Consider the following 17477-nt stretch of genomic DNA (forward strand, 5'->3'; position numbering starts at 1 on the left):
GTTAAAAGTAACTAAGTACATTTACTCAAGTACTGTATTTGAGAACAATTTTGTGCTACTTTTACTTTACTTGAGTATTTCATTGTTTTGTATACTTTCAACGTAAGTTCTATTTCACTACAGAGGCAAATATTGTACTTTTTACTACAATTAATTGACAGCTTTAGTTACTAGTAACTTTGCAGGTTTATTATTATACTTTGCAGATTATTATTTAAAAAAAACACTTGAACACTTAAGCCCTATTTTATACTTCAGCTATTCAAGAAATTACAGATCTACAAACTCAGCTAGATCAGCTATTAGAAAAACAACATTTTGACACATTTGGAAACATTTTAGTAGGCTACTTTTACTTTGGTGCTGCCTATTTTGATGCCAATAGTTTGTACTTTTACTCAAGTAAAATTTAGAATACAACCCAACTTGTAACAGAGTATTTTTATATTGCGGTATTGCTTAGTAAAAAAAGAGTAGGCCTATGTTTTCCAACACTGGGTCCACACACAGGCTTGAAGAATCCAAGGTGCTTGGTTATTAATCACTAGATGGCGCTGTTATCCCATAATACAACAATAGGCCACTCTGATTATTATAAATAAATATATTTTTAAATAAACGCACATTCTACACACAATTTTGCAACATTAATACTTAATGATTTGTGCAATGAACCTACTGTTGATGTTCTCTTGTTAATGTCATTAGAAATATCCGAGTTCAGGTCCCCAATAAATGAATCAAATAAAGTAATTGTAGGCGTACGGTTAAATAACGTAGTCTATTGGTTCCCCTTAAAGGTCTGGTAAAAGGTATTTTTACTTTGCTTGAGTATTTCCCATTTTCAGTACTTTTACTTCTACTCCACTACATCTCAGAGGCAAAAAAAAATATTGTAGCCTACTTTTACTAGACTGCAATTCTTTGAAAACTTGAGTTACTAGTTACTTTGTAGATTTAGATTATTATTACAAAACATACATATTACAAATTATTATTTTTATTACAGATTATTATTACAAAACATACATTAACCCCTTCAGCCGTATATATATATAATATTTTCAAAAATATTTTCATACAGTATAGCCTACATTTGAAAACTTGGACATTCTGCATAATGAGTACTTTCTACTTTTGGTACTTTTAAGTACATTTTGATACCAATTTACCAATTACTCAAGTAGATTTAGAATTCCGGACTTTTACTTGTAACAGAGTATTTCCATATTGCAGTATTGATACTTTTACTTAAATTAACATGTGAATGATGAAACCCCACTACAGTACAGTCCCAGTGCTGAATAACATCGGACGGTCTCTGTAATAATAGCTCAGGGCTCAGGCAGGACGCGTCATCAGCGGGTAGGTGTGGTTTATGGCTTTAAAGCAGATGAATATTACAGTGAGCTCCATATAAACGGTGCAGCTCCACTGACAGTCTGACAGGCAGCACAACACAACACAACAGAACGGTTGGGTTGCATGTAGATCTACAACAACAACAACAAGCTCTCTGCTGGTCGATCGGCTACATTTATACATTGATGGAGAGGCTCCACGTCTTCTTATTCATGTTCATCGGCACTCACTACATCTTAACATGCCTCCTCTGCAACTGGCTCCTGGAACACGGGACCCCCACAGAGAGCTACAACTATGGATTGCTGCTTGATTGAACTCGGGCCACCCGACCCAGCTTTCTGCGCCGAGATCGCGACGACCGAGCAACACAAAAAATGAGTGAAAGAAGCCGTTGTTATTATTATGGACCGTTAATGACCGTGTGTGTGCAGGTAGTACGGTAACCGGAAGGCTCGCCCCAAAACACGCTCGCCCCCCATTTTTTTTTCGCGGACCGTTTTGGTATTCGGTGGCACCTAACAAGTCGGATTTCATTTTCAGGATATCGCTGCTAAATAGGCCACATGGAACACGTTTCCATGCTCTGTAATCTGAACTTCTCCACTATGTTTTAATCATTGTGAACTCATGTAGTTAGAATAGATGGCTTTGTAGCAGCTTAATACTGGCTTATTATTATACATGCTTGGTGTGGAGCATGGAAAGCTGCCTTTGCACAAAAAAAAAAAATAGAGCGCCGCATTTTAGATGCTTCATTTACTAGTGACAGTGTGTTCTTCTCAGTGCATCTGGAGCCTTCGAGCTTTATCCTGTTAAAACACACCTCACTGACAACGTGTAAAACGTTTTTCGGCTCCATATTAATCACTGCACTGTAGTGCAATTTCAACTCGAACCTTTTACCAAGGTGACAAAGAAGGTTTTCAGTTCCCTCTGCCGTGGCAAAGACTCAGCCACCATGGCTTTACCAGACAGTAGCATAGCCGCGCAGGAGGAGGCAGCCTTCCCAGAGATTATAGAGCTTAATGTCGGCGGGCAGGTGTACATCACTCGCTATTCCACCCTGACAAGCGTGCCAGACTCCCTGCTGGGGGAGATGTTCACCCGAAAGTCCAGCAAAGGACTGGCCCGGGACACGAAGGGACGCTTCTTTGTGGACCGAGACGGCTTCCTGTTCCGGTACATCCTGGACTACATGCGTGACCAGCAGCTGGTCCTGCCAGACCACTTCCCCGAGCGAGGACGTCTGCAACGAGAGGCTGAGTTCTTCAACCTCCCAGAGCTGGTCAAGCAGCTGGTGCCCAAAATCAGCAAACAGAACTCTCTGGGTGACGAGGGCTGCCAGAGCGACACGGAGGACTCCTCACCCTCGGTTGACAACAGTCGCGCCCTCGGGTCCCTCGGTGCGGCTGCCGCCGCCTGTGCCAGCCTGGTGCCTGGCAGCGCGGATGGCAAGCGCGCCGGGTTCATCACAATCGGCTACCGTGGCTCATACACCCTGGGTCGTGACAGCCAGACCGATGCCAAATTCCGGCGCGTGGCGCGCATCATGGTGTGCGGAAAGACCGCCCTGGCCAAAGAGGTATTCGGGGAGACACTGAACGAGAGCCGAGACCCCGACCGGCCGCCAGAGCGCTACACGTCCCGCTACTATCTCAAGTTCACCTTCCTGGAGCAGGCGTTCGACAAGCTGGCGGACTCAGGCTTTCACATGGTGGCGTGTAATTCTACGGGAACCTGCGCCTTTGCCCACGAGCAGACGGACGACAAGATCTGGACCAGCTACACCGAATATGTGTTCTACCGTGAGTGAGACCCATCACCTTTGCTCTCCTGGCCCCCCCTTTCCTCCATGTGCCCCCCACCTGTCCCCCGAATCTCCAACCTCCACTCCATGATCCTCCAGCCATCCTTGATCCCAGCACCAGTAGATGTACCGTAGAGATGATCCATCCCCGCATCTCTTCCTCCAGAGTCCGGATCTTCTTTCACCAGAGGAGAGTCCGGATCTTCTTCTAATCTATCCTCTGCAGTTTGGGAGCTGCACCCCCCTCCTCCCCGCTAGCTGATCCATGCTGCTCCCAAATCCATCCACTGTAGTCCCTGTTCCTCAGCCAGCTCCAACCCTCAACCACCAGACCTTCTGACTGCACCAACCCCTCATCCAATGCCTACAGAGATCCATTCCTTCTAATCAACGACTGCCCCCCACTGTATATATAATATTATTGCAATCCGCCTTGGTGAAGCACAATGCTGTATCTATTTTTTTCTGGAATTGAGCCCCAATGTGTCTATAGCAGTGGTTCTCAAAAGTTTTTCATGTCAAGGACCCCCCAAATAAATTTATTTGGCCGTGGACCCCCATCTGAAAATACTTTGTGCAACCGATCGAGAAGCTCAGTGAGCTTGTGGATCGTCTATTTTCAAATAGCTGATGTACGGTTAAAGTGGTTAAACCGTTTTTTTAAAACGCTATATAAACAAATTTTGCCGCCCCCTGGAACCCCCTCAAGGACCCCTGGGGGTCTCCGGAGCCCACTTTGAGAACCACTGCTCTACATTAATACACAACTAGCCACAAGGGCCTCATAGAAAGGGCTTCAATCAGTGGCCATGATGTACATTATATAGTATTGTACTGTTCTCTCCTCGAGCAAATTCAGACTCTCTCCGGCTCGTCTGAACTAAATTACCAAATAATTGGACGTCTTATCAGCCTTGAGGGATGTGAACAGCGCCGCACAAGAAAGAAATGTTACATGGGAATATCATTTCCTTAAGGTTTTTATTTAAAAAACATGTCTAGCACCAGAGTGGCTGGGAACGGGGTCATAGTTTTAACTGTGTATAAATGATAATTGTCGTCTTGAATTATGCTTTTTGTTCATCCCCTGCTCGTAAAAAGGATAATATAGCCACATGGATGAACGAAAAAGCACAGTGAACTCTTTGTTGTGAAGGGAAAAGACTGTGGCACCGACAGACGTCTCTCTCTCTCTGGTGAAATGTAGGACAAGTCCGCTCGTACTGTAGGTGCGTGTGGAATTTCCTGTTAATACAGATGTTGGCGGTGTGTCAAACAAAAGTGAACACAACGGCTGAGCTGGAAAAGAGCTGAAAACGCTCAAATGTCAAGATTTCTTGATAACTGAATGGAGGGGGAGAAAAAAAAAACAACAAGGTCGCCAGAGGCAGAAGATGAAGTGTGTTTATTGATTGTGCAAAGGAGCGTTCAGAATTCTACACTGTGAAAATCCTGTGTACAAATGGAAGCAAATGGACCCTTACGGGTCCATTTGCTTCCGTCTGTACACAGGATTTTTGCTGTGTACTACTCGCACACTCCTAAGAGGGCAGAGAGGATTAAAGGTGTGCTATCGCTGGCAACCAACTCTTCACTGTTATTCCCTCTTTATACTCGTTTAGCTTAATTGCTCATGAGAACGTTTTTACAGTTGTTTATTTGGTGTTTATATCTGGCCCCAGAGCCCATTCTAAATGCTGTGGTTGCCGCACCTTTTCTTTTTTTCCCCTACCACAGAGTTTTTGTAAACAATAACGCTATTCATAATATTCATTTCATTATTGCAGATTAAGCTGTTGCATATTTGATGATAGCTCTCAATTAGTGTAAGTGAATACCCATGAGGCTTTGCGCCGTAGCCGAAGCGCCATGTTTGCTCTAAGCCGTAGCCAGGTTGTCGCGAGGGTCATTTTGTAATCGACAAGATGTAAATGATAGTTGTTAAAGAAACAGTACGGTCATTTTTCAAGTACAGCCTCAGGACAAGGTGTGCACCTCAGGTACCTCAGGTTCAAAACACAGTGAATCCACCTGACGACTTCACATCAGCACCAAACCAGAACGTGAAAATACAGACAGTTTGAGAATGACACAAAGTCTACATGACCTAGGGTTGCAACAGTTAATCGAACTAATCAGAATCAGCAAATTTCTATCCAAATGTTAATCAGACTTGTCGGTTATTCAATGAATCGGGGGAAAAAATTATAGAATAATCGCTAAGAAAGTAATTGCTAGTTGCAGCCCTATTATGGCCTATATGTAATGTTGGGGACAGACTATATCAAATCGTCGCTGTCGGGCAGAAAACTATTTATGTCCAAAATTGTTACTTTTCAGGAAATGAAAAAAAAAACCTGTGTTACAATGGATCTAATTTAGTTATTATTTTGTCACAAGCTCTTGTTAATACTTTTTATTGGTTCAATATTTATAAAACCCACAATCACATTCACTTTCACGTTTAAAAAAAATCTGAAAAATAGCAGATCTACAAGCCACGCAACGCGTTGTGAGCTTGTAGATCACCTACTTTCCTTCCTTTGTGCGACACCCTCACGAGTCGACCAAGTAGGGTATTACTTTACGGAGAAAAAAATCCCATAAAGTTGAAATATGGACATATAGGGTTTCTGCGCGACTGCTATGAAACAAGTGCACATTGGGTTGAGATGCTGACAGGCTTGGCTGTGTAGTGCAAGATTTCATTTGAGCTGAAGTGTCAGGTCGTATAGCTGAGGCAGCCATGATAAATGTGTCTCCCTGTGTTCTTAGAATTGGATGGTGAGCTGCGTCAATACGTTCAACCGACTCGCCGCAGATAAACTTTGACAATAGAAAAAATGTTTGTTTGAAATAATAAAAAGAAGTGACTTGTTCAATAAAAAGTTATTTTCTTTGTATTCTACTTTGTATTCTCCATTCATGATAATATTGTCCGCCTCTGAAACCAAGCCCCGGCAACCCAGGTGAAAAAGTAGTACTTCAGTAGTGCTTGAGCACTCTTATATACTTGAATAACATTCCACAGAAATAGCTGTTATACAAGCTTGTAGAAAAGCATAGAGCCCTGGGGAACCCCTGTCAACTAACTTGACAGGGTTTAAGCAGTTAACAGGTTATGTTGAAGCAGATCATTAAAACCCTCATGTTTGTGTGTTGTTGCTAGTAATCTCTCTAATTAGTCTGGAGAGCACAAATCTAGTAGTAGATTGAGCCAAAGATATCCAAGAAAGGATTTGTATCACGGCTTCAAGTACATGGTTTGGATCTGATATAAAAGATAAGAGGTTGTTGTTGTTTGTGCTGATAAGGACTGTGGCTATTTTTCTCTGAAAACACAGACAGGCATGCAACAGAGTGGCTGTTATCATTCTTATCAACAATAGACCAACAATCACTGTTTTGAATCAATTATGACTCAAGTCTATATACTATGGCTCGTTGCCATAGCTGAGTGGGTAGAGAGGCCGTCTGAGAATCCCTGGTTCACCCCCCTGGCCCGGACTATGTGTCCCTGAGCAAGGCACATCTTTTGAACTTTCTATAGGTTAAATGTATCATTTGAATTGTTGTCTTTGAGTGTGTGTAATGCAGGTCTATTGCCAGGAATATACCGTACTTGATCTCAGTCCAGTCAAATCAATTCAAATCAATTCAAATCAATTCAAATCAATTCAAATCAATTCAAATCAATTCAAATCAATTCAAAGGAGCTTTATTGGCATTAGGAAACATTATGCTTACATTAGCCTTTGCAAGTGTCAAATTACAACGATTCAAACTAAGAAATGTATTTACAATTAAGAATAAAGAAATATGTAAACAGAGCTATGTCACATTGCAAGTCGCAAAATCTTACAAAACCATTTGCTGTTAGAAATAGTTATATATACACACATGTAGGCAAGGGTAGCTTGGTACTGTATAAAGCTTTTTGAAACAAATAGCAACAATTATTTCAGCATTTTGCAGTCATTTGGGACAAATGGCAACAATTGTGCAAAAGTATTTGGTCACTTATGGAGCAAACAAGTGAAAATGTTAGGCCAGTGGTTCTCAAACAAATGTTTTATTTCAAGGACCCACCTTAACTCCCAGAGTTTACAGACCTGTAAGGGTCCATGTGGTTCCATTTGTACACTCTCAGAGTGTACAAATGGTAGGTCCACAGCAGCAGGTATATGCATGAGATTAGACATAAGGTGAAAAAATAAAACATAGGGCAGAAACTTCACAGGTAAAAATAATAATAAATCCACATGGCAGGTCCACATGGAAAGTAAAGTCTGCCCAGAAGAACATAGGAAAACAATAATGTATTCAAGTAAACTTTTAAAGTGTTCCAGTTGACAGACCGGAGCCAACCATAGGACATGCGTAAAACACACAGACCACATAGAGAGCTTCCAACGAGAGGATTTAGCATAAACGTGAAGAGAGAGGCAGGGAATTTAGACACCAGTGTATGTACTGCTGTCTGTGCGTACATACCACTGTGAGGTTCTCTGAGATGCGACATTCAACACGGGAGGAGTAAAAAATGCATTTACACCCCAATAAGAAACAGTACCGGTTCATGCTAAGTTCTGCTTCACATTTCTGCTACAGTGGCGGACAAATAACTCAACTCCAGTGCTTGAGTCAAAGTATAGATATAGATAAACTATAATATAGATAAAGTATAGATACCAATAATAGTGAAACGTACTGCCCTCATACCAGAGGGCAGAAATTCAAACTCATGTAGAACAGTGGTTCTCAACCTTTTCAGGCCGACACCCCCCAAAATAATCATATTTGAACTGGGGACCCCCAAAAATAATCATATTTGAACTGGGGACCCCCAAAAATAATCATATTTGAACTAGGGACTAGGGACCCCTCCACCCTGACAAGCACTTGGAATTGTAGGAGTTGAGGCATTACATTTAGTTTGACTCAGTTCCCAAAGATAATTATTGTGAAAATGGCAGATCTACAAACTCACAACGCACAGTCTTTGACTTTGACATCTTTATTGACAATAAAACATATGTAAAATTACAAACATTGTCACACCATTATCAAAAGGATAGACGAAAAATAGCCCCTCTGGGGGTTGAAAACCACTGATATTTGAGAACCACTGATATTTTTTTAGCTTGTCTTTAGTGAAGCCTGCTCAGATTTGGCATCACAGTTTGGTTTGGTAATCTCTCAGTGCAACTGAGTTTCAAATTGGCCCTACCAATGCAGACTGCAGGGAAGATTAAGGGGTAAAACAGCTCCCCTCTCTGCAGGCCATTTATGACAAGGCTTTCCAAGACTGCTCGATAGAAAACAAAAGTATTGGTCAACACCATGAACCATGTAGTCTGCCACACAGGCTGTCCACATATTCCAAGTTAGTGAGTTGTCAATACAGATAGGCCTAGGTGGTGAATGACCACATGCCTGTGGTCCCCAATTGTCCATTTTATAAACCTTTGTATCTCTTTTTTTAAAAGATTTTTTATAGCTTGTATGCCTTTACAGATACAGTAGGACAGTAGACTGACAGGAAATGGGGAGAGTGATGGGGAGTGACACGCAGCAAAGATCATCGGGAATGGGATTTGAACCCACAACATGCTGTCAGGCTGGCATTGCAGCTTATAGGGTGCCTGGACCGCCACCTTTGTATCTCTGAATGCTATAGTCAACTAGTGTTGTGAGCTTGTAGATATGCTATTTTCCCTATATGTGAAATAGGGCTTAAGTGGTTAATGCATAATGTAGGCTACTTTTCCCCTTCCTAGAAATGTAGTGCAGACAAAAGCACGATATCTATCTTTGAAATGTGCGTAGGGCTCGTACACACTGCAGGAGATTTGGTCCGAGATTGCTGTCGCCGACATTTTTTGGCGCTCGCCGACAAAACCTCCCGATCTGACGCAGATCGGCCTTTGATCTGCGAGATAATGCGCTCTGTGTGAAAGGTTCCGCGAGACGATGTGGCCGCGATTATCCGCTCTGCGACGGCTTTCCGACCGTTTTCAGATAACTACCATGTTAGATATTCAGCTCTGTCCCAGACAGGAGATCGGACAGTATCATACATTATGAAAGGGTCTGCGAGGAGATCCACGCTACAGCCAATGAGAGCACATTACAGCCACCGTGGCCAGGGGAGCGTCGCTGGATCTGACCACAACAAACAGTCCCTACCGCAATATTACCGTCCAGTCCTGTATTAAGTTAACATTATAAAACAAAATGAGAGAGTGAGCGAGCCTGGTGGGCTGTTTATTTTAGAGGAATTGTACAGAGAGAGAGAGACAGACAGAGAGTGAGAGCGAGAGCGAGCTCTGTGTGTGTGTGTGTGTGTGTGTGTGTGTGTGTGTGAGTGTGCAGCATGTGCACGTTGTGTCAGAACAGCGTTGCCAGATGTTGCGAGAGAAATAAGCAACCAGGTCTATGAAAACAAGCCCAAGAAAAGGCCACTTGAGCACTTTAAACCTATTTACAAATACATTGGATATTTGAAAATAGCCGATCTACAAGCTCACAACGCGTCGCAGCTATTTTCAAAGAAAAATCTTGAGAAAATTGTGGAATATTTTCCAAATCCACACAAATCTTGTATGGGGGTCTATGATGGCCCAACATATTTACAGAAGGGGGGTCTGCGGACAAATACATATTATGTGTTGTTTAAACCACTGGTTTAAACAACATTAGGAAACAAGGCCAAATAAGCAACTATACAAATAAGCCCAAAAAATGCACCCCGCAACAACCAAATACAAGCAACTCTACAGAAAAACAAGCCCAAAGTCGCTTATAATAAGCGGACATGGCAACGCTGTCACTGACCGCTTCTGCACTTGACGTGCGAGAGAGAGAGAAAGAGCGAGAGAGGGGGGAGAGGGAGAGGGAGAGGGAGAGAGGCATATCACGGGATACGTCGATTAAAATGAATTGGAATAAACTCAAATGTATGTATTGGGTCTGACTCTGGAGATAGCATCCTAGTGAACTATCCTACAGTGTGTCAGCCCTTGTCGGGGATCAATCCTGTTGTGAAGACCACAACGATATTATGACAGCCGATTTCAAGAAATAAACTCCTGCAGTGTGTAATGCTTAACGATCAGATAACCCCCCGAGCACTTTAAGGTCCTGCAATGTGTACCTGCCTTAGTCATCCAAAAAAAAGAAAACTCCAGTAAAGGACACATGCTCCGCCCAAAAATTCTATTTAAGTACTCAAGTAAAAGTACTCAAGTAAATGTACTTTGTTACTGTCCACCACTGCCACAACCGCATGTTGCTTAGAGCCCCGCCCCCTACATGGCACACAGCCAGTTGTGTCCCAGTGTTATGTCTGCTAGATATGGAGTGTTCATTACAATAAAGCATATGGCTCTGCAATAAAGTTATTTTGACCATGAACTTGCTTCTCCGCTCCTTCCAAAATAAGAAAATAATTACCCTTTTCAAGTATTAGACTTTGTCTGGCACAGACGTTAAGGCCGGTTAATTCTGCAAAGGATTTGGTTATTCGTACGTCAGCCGCGGCAAAAACACAATAATGAGGTGGAAAATAATTTTGAGCTCTGTACCTGGAGGAAGCAGTCTGATGCATGTGACGCACCACATGGCAACATGTCCCAGCCAATCACAATGACCCCCCCCCCACCCCCCCCACCCCGCCACACACGCACACGCACACGCACACACACACACACACACACACACACACACACACACACACACACACACACACACACACACACACACACACACACACACACACACAGGTACTTGATTCCCAGCCAGGTAGGTCAGTGTTTCCCCTGTTAGAAAGACAGAGGAAAGCAGAATGGAACGTATGCAGGAAATGATGGGCGCCACAGGAAAGTAAACTGGAAAACGAGATGAAGAGATGAGCCAAGCGACAGCTCATCTCTCTCTGGGCGGCCGGGCTTATGGCTCCTCTACCAACACTAAGTGATCCATGCCTCGAAACGTATTTCACAGGTTCTGGATTTGTTTCCATACGCTACGACTCTGCTTCAGATCAGTGATAATTTTGACAGCAAATTTTGATTTTGTTTCGTCATAGTCTTCGTCATTTAGTTTTAGTCATATTTTAATCATCTGAAAAGTTTTAGTTTTAGTCTAGTTTTAGTCGCGACTAAATATCATAATATTTTAGTTGACTAAATCGACAGTTCATTTTGTCGACGAAAATGTATTTTGGCAGGCCTTGATGGCGTCGTAATGGCTGATTTTAAACTTGGTTGCATGCTGAAAATAGTCGATCTACAAGCTCGCAGCGATGCGTTGTGAGCTTCTAGATCTGCTATTTTCAGAGGGCAACCAAACATAAAATGACTTGTCTTTTAGTTCTACTGGATCTCTTCTACACTAGTCCCTCCAAAACATTTTAGTCTAGTTTTTATTTGTTGACGAAATTGTCAATATAGTTAGTCTAGTTTTAGTCATCATAGCTTAGTTTTTATTTAGTTTTCGTCAGTGAATAAAATTCACAAATGTGAGCAAATGTGTCTCCAAGGAAAAAAGGTTGGAACCCACTGATCTACAACTTGAACCACTTAACCCCTGTATACTTGGTTGACCAGATTACCCCAGTGTTCTATACTCAATAGAAACGCTTTCAGTAACTTTGCATTACTTGTAGTTTGACTGCTGTGTCTAAGCTTGTTCATGAACCTAGCATCTCTCTACTGTTGTGAATGTTTGTGTGTGTTTGCACGACCACGTATGTGCGTGCCTGTGTGTGTGTACGTGTGTGTGTGTGTGTGTGTGTGTGTGTGTGTGTGTGTGTGTGTGTGTGTGTGTGTGTGTGTGTGTGTGTGTGTGTGTGTGTGTGTGTGAGCTTGTGTGTTTTAGCTGAGTTTTCAATCTGTGTTTGCACTCATTCTAGTGCTCTGTACAAGCGACTGGAAAGTCATGTTTGACAGGGGTTGTGTGCGTGCGTGCGTGCGTGCGTGCGTGCGTGCGTGCGTGCGTGCGTGCGTGCGTGCGTGCGTGTGTGTGAGGGGTTGGTGTGGCAGTGCTAGATTGGGGTTTCTGCCCCGGGTCGGTTCTGGAACTGGGCGCTTGCAAGGCCTCATGGGTAATGAACCGGCATGCTCCCTGACTCACTGCTGAGCCGGCAGTCTCTCTTGCGTGCGTGCACACACACACACACACACACACACACACACACACACACACACACACACACACACACACACACACACACACACACACACACACACACACACACACACACACACACACACACAGTGAGGTTGCTAGGAGGAAGGCCCTCAGATCTGGGGGCATAGTATTATGATGCTCTCACTGCTTCATTTGATTGGCTGGCTCCTCTCTTCTCCATGTGGGCTTAAAAATGCATTAGCCCGACGTGCGTGTGTGTGTGTGTGGGGGGGGGGGGGACCCTTTCAGCTGACCCCTGGGGTCATAGGGGCCAGCTGAAAGGGTTGCTGGTATCTCTGCTTTCATCAAGACATCATGTGTGTCATGTATGTGCCGGGGGAGGGGGGGGGGCATTCACTGAGAGCCCACATGCTTTTGTGAATTTACAGCTGCCTGGTAAACTTGCAGCATATACCATCGCTGTTGGGTGGAAACCTTGTATGTCCAAAACCGTTACTTTATAACAAAATGGTATCAAATGGCGTTCCGTGGGCGAATGCATATTAAACTGGGGTTCTTGAAATTCAAAAGGTTGAGAATCATTGCTCTAGAACGCATTGGTCAGTCTGTCCACAGACAGACACTAACACGCATTGGTCAGTGTGGCGTGATTGATGGCGGGAAGCAACTGGAGTGGTTGGCAAACCCCGTCCCCGGAGAGCCGCTGGAATCCAAACCACGCCCCCGACCATCTCCATTGGCTTGCTGTTTCCAGAATGGCCCCTAGTCACTGCATCACATTCTAGGAGGATAGCACCAAGCCCCCAGAACCGCGAGTGAAGCTCCCGTCGCTTGGTGGTCAAATCTGGGATTGCAATACATGCATTTAAAATGTTACTGCGCATGCTTCTACCGTTTGAAACCCTAGTGCGCCTGCTCGGTGCTCAAGTCGTAAGACGTAACTCGGACGGTGCTGAGTCGGCTGAAGTGGACCTCGCATCGTTCGGCACGGCAATTCGGTCGCCTGCGGCTCACTCGGTGGTGCCTCCCGGCTGCTCAAGTCCACTTCAGATGGCGCGCCTCTGTCGTAACAGTTTTTTGCCTAACTACTTCCTAACTTAATATTTTAAGGGCTGTAGTCTGTTCTCACCAAGTGGGCCGGGTGGTCTGCCTCGCTGGGGGTGACAAAAACTGTGGCTAAACCTAATAAAATAATTAGCGACGCATTTTAGATAAGGTATACAAATAGCGTCGATCTCGTCACGTTGGGAGTGGGACTGGAAGTCTAATGATTATCTTTGCACACCACAGAGTCATCTGAAATTGCAGAGTTTCGGGAGGTTATTTAAAAGCGGGGTGTGGTTCTAGACGCGGCTACGAGGGGGCGTGATTCAGCCAATGGAGATGGTCGGGCGCAGTTTGGATTCCCGGAGGCGGGGTTTGCCAACCGCTCCAGTTGCTTCCCAAGTCATGCGTCAGTGTGTCCACAGGCACAGACAGACACTAACAGGCACTGGTCAGTGTGGCCAGCATGGCGGGCACCCTGCTGGCATGAGGTGCACATGGACAGAGTGCAGCGTTGGCTCTTGGTCACATTCATTGTATGAAGAGGCTTTATTTATAGTGAGCCTGCATGGCACTGAGCCACATGTGTAACTTCACTGCACTCCACACTGCTCCCCCCACACACACACACACACACACACACACACACACACACACACACACACACACACACACACACACACACACACACACACACACACACACACACACACACACACACACACACACACACACACACACACACACACACACACACACACACACACACACAGGGCCTTGGAACACAGAGCCGCTCTGTTATGCAAGGCCAGATGTATTCATGTGCTTCTGAAACCAGATCTAACAGCCCACAGGGACACTAGATGAGGTCACATGTACTGTATAGTCTCTGCTCTCTGTCTGTCTGTCTGTCTGTCTGTCTGTCTGTCTGTCTGTCTGTCTGTCTGTCTGTCTGTCTGTCTGTCTGTCTGTCTGTCTGTCTGTCTGTCTGTCTGTCTGTCTGTCTGTCTGTCTGTCTGTCTGTCTGTCTGTCTGTCGCTCTCTCTCTGTTTGTCAAGCCTAATTTATGCTTCATTGCACAACAGTGTTGCTAGCCAAAAATAATGGGTTTTCAAGCTAAAGAGGCATCGCATCGCAATGGGCTCTTTATTGGCTTTTGTTCTGACTCAATTTTTACTTTCTTTAGAATCTTTTAATACATAATTTTCCTCACAGTCTGTTTTTGTATCTGCAGATGAGCAGCTCTCATATTTATTCCATCCCCCTCCGTCCGGTCTTCCTCCCTCTCCCTTTATTTGTCTTTTTTCCATTATTCTCTCTGTCTCATGTCTCATGTGACATGGCACCAGAAGAAAAGAAGAAAAAACACCCATAATGCATTTCTGCTCATGGAAAACACTGCTGAGCTGTAATTACTGTGAATCCATTAAGGGCTGTGATTAAAACCTGGCATGACAACTGACTGACACAGAGAGAGAGAGAGAGAGAGAGAGAGAGAGAGAGAGAGAGAGAGAGAGAGAGAGAGAGAGAGAGAGAGAGAGAGAGAGAGAGAGAGAGAGAGAGAGAGAAAGAGAGAGGGGGAGAGAGAGAGAGAGAGAGAGAGAGGGGGACAGACAGATACAGAGATGGAAAATATAGGATAGAATGAAGGAGCAGTAAGCATGCAATGAGTTAAGCCCCATTCAAACTTTGTCGCATGATGGTGCCGCTCGCCGAAAATTGACGACCTACACGGTCGCGACGACTTGTAGGCCAGCTACTTTCGGCGAAGTATGAATGAGGCTTTAGAAGGACTGGGTCTAAATGGGCAGAGCGAGGCGTGTGGGAGGAGCCAAAAGGCCATTAAAGGATAACTGGAGCAGCGAGGTATCCCCGCCAGAGAGTAAATACACACAGTAGAAGTGCTAAGATTTTATTTTACTGAACATTGGCGTGTCCAGGCGTTTTTGACTGGGGTGGCCCTATTAGGGTGTGCACGCAACACACAGGCGCCGCACGTATGCACGCGTGTGCGCGGTGCAACGCTTTGTCAACTGTCAACTTGTAGACAGGCTTTTCAAATAGCTGATGTATCTAAGGTTAAAGTGGTTCAACCTTAGTGATTTTGATGCTATACTAACTAATTTTGTTGGGGACCCCCTGAAACCCCCTCAAGGACCCCTGTGGGTCCCCAGACCAGTGTTATAAAGTGCTTTGGAGAAAAGTGCTATAAATAAACCATTTACCATTTAAGGTAACAGGATAAGAACGGAGAGAGAAACGATAGATGAGTGTGTCTCCTGTAAGGTGGAGGTTACAATCAGATCGATAAGCCTGTGTGTGCTAAAATAGTCGCTTAAACAAGAAACGTGTTGCCTGGCCTTCTCTATTCCAAAAGGTTTAGACACTACTGTTTTGGGGATTAAAGTGATCTAGATTCAGCATAATTAAAGCACCACTTCACTTCCTCGCTGACGCTCATTATAAGATGACACCATTGGCGCTGTGGCAGAAAACGGTGGTGCGGCGGGGAGGTTGGGGGGGGGGGGGGGGGGGGGGCGCCAGGAAAAATATTGCCTAGGGCGCCAAATTGCCTAGCACCGGCCCTTAATCTAAACTCACTGTCTCTCAAAGGAGGGCTATGGAGAGTTCAGAAACCTGACTACCAGTGACCATATATAGGGAGGTTTTGTCATTTCTGTCAAGATTTCAAACTTTTTTGTTGTTTTAGTTTTTGCATGAATTCAAGAACAATGGCTTCTATTTCAGCATGCTAACTTTAAAGGAAGAGAAAGTTTATATTAGCTTGAAATCCCCATTGATGATGTCACTGGTAGGCAGGTTTCTGAACTGTCCACAGCCCACCAATGAGACACAGAGTGAGTTCTATCTTATAATGAGCATTAGTGAGGACCAATTATATGAAGATAGTGCTTTCTGATTGACGGGAGTCACTTTGTCAGTGTTGATCACTCAATATTTCATTTTATACAAAATATCAATGCATCCCTCTGCACGCAAATACACATAGTACATACTATACATCGTCTCTGTCGGGTGGAAACCTCATATGTCCAAAACTGTTACTTTCCATTCAAATAAAATAAAATAGCAAAAGTAGCAGATCTACAAACTCAAAACACATCGTTTCACGCCACGCTTTGAGCTTGTAGATCTGCTACTTTTGATGCTTTTGTGTATGATCAAGTAGGGCGTTAATTTATGAAAAAACACAAAAGTTAAAATATGGAGATAGGAGGTTTCTGACCGACAGCAACTACATAATAACAGCGTGTAGGATCTTGATCTCCATGTGGCCAGTCTATGATGTCCCTCATCAACAACATATCAGTATGATGTCACTACTATGACGTCAGTCATGTTCATATTTGGGCATACATGTTCAAGTTTCAGCAAATCCACCCTCCATTTGACTTGCAGTGGGAAAAAAAATGGGGGAAAAAATACAATGGGAAAAATATTCTACTGGCAGATGTGCACAAGAAATGTGCGAGATTAGCCCCACACACACACACACACACACACACACACACACACACACACACACACACACACACACACACACACACACACACACACACACACACACACACACACACACACACACACACACGGTGTTGAATAACTAGCAGCACATTATGCAATCACTGCAACTCCTGCGACTATAAAACAGCTTCCATACCAACACAGTATTCCAAGCAGCAGCAGGGCCTGGAAAAGAACACTGGAAGAGAACTCTGTGTTGTTGTGCTGGCTGCTGAGCTCTACACACTGCTGTGTGTAGATCAGCCATCTGGACACCATGGACTCTAATCTCATCTCCCCCACACTAATTATCAGTAATCTGGACGCTCAAGCCCGTTTTCTGTGTCCACACACACTGATGACACCCAGGCTGAGGAGAGAAGACCGTAAAGCTCAGTGCTTCTCAGACCTTTTCACGTGAAGGACCCCCGAATTAAAATGTATTTGGCCGCGGACCCCCAACTGAAAAGATTTTGCGCCACGGTTTAGGTTGTTAAAATGTTTAAATAATATTCTGAATTTTCCCAAATTTGTTTTTTGTTTTTTTTGAAAATAGCCTATTAATATATGGTTAAAGGTAAAG

The 17477-nt window shown here is 44.0% G+C and overlaps 1 protein-coding gene across 1 annotated transcript; it reads left to right on the forward strand.

Annotated features, from left to right (window-relative positions):
* Nucleotides 1-1434: 1434 nt before the first annotated feature.
* Nucleotides 1435-6060, forward strand: kctd12b (potassium channel tetramerisation domain containing 12b). Its single transcript, XM_080415416.1, has one exon. It carries the CDS (start codon nucleotides 2324-2326, stop codon nucleotides 3176-3178), a length of 855 nt encoding a protein of 284 aa, XP_080271542.1. The 5' UTR covers nucleotides 1435-2323; the 3' UTR covers nucleotides 3179-6060.
* Nucleotides 6061-17477: the final 11417 nt, after the last annotated feature.

This window comes from Gymnoscopelus braueri (genome assembly GCF_963280865.1).
Source record: "Gymnoscopelus braueri genome assembly, chromosome: 20".
Taxonomy (NCBI): domain Eukaryota; kingdom Metazoa; phylum Chordata; class Actinopteri; order Myctophiformes; family Myctophidae; genus Gymnoscopelus; species Gymnoscopelus braueri.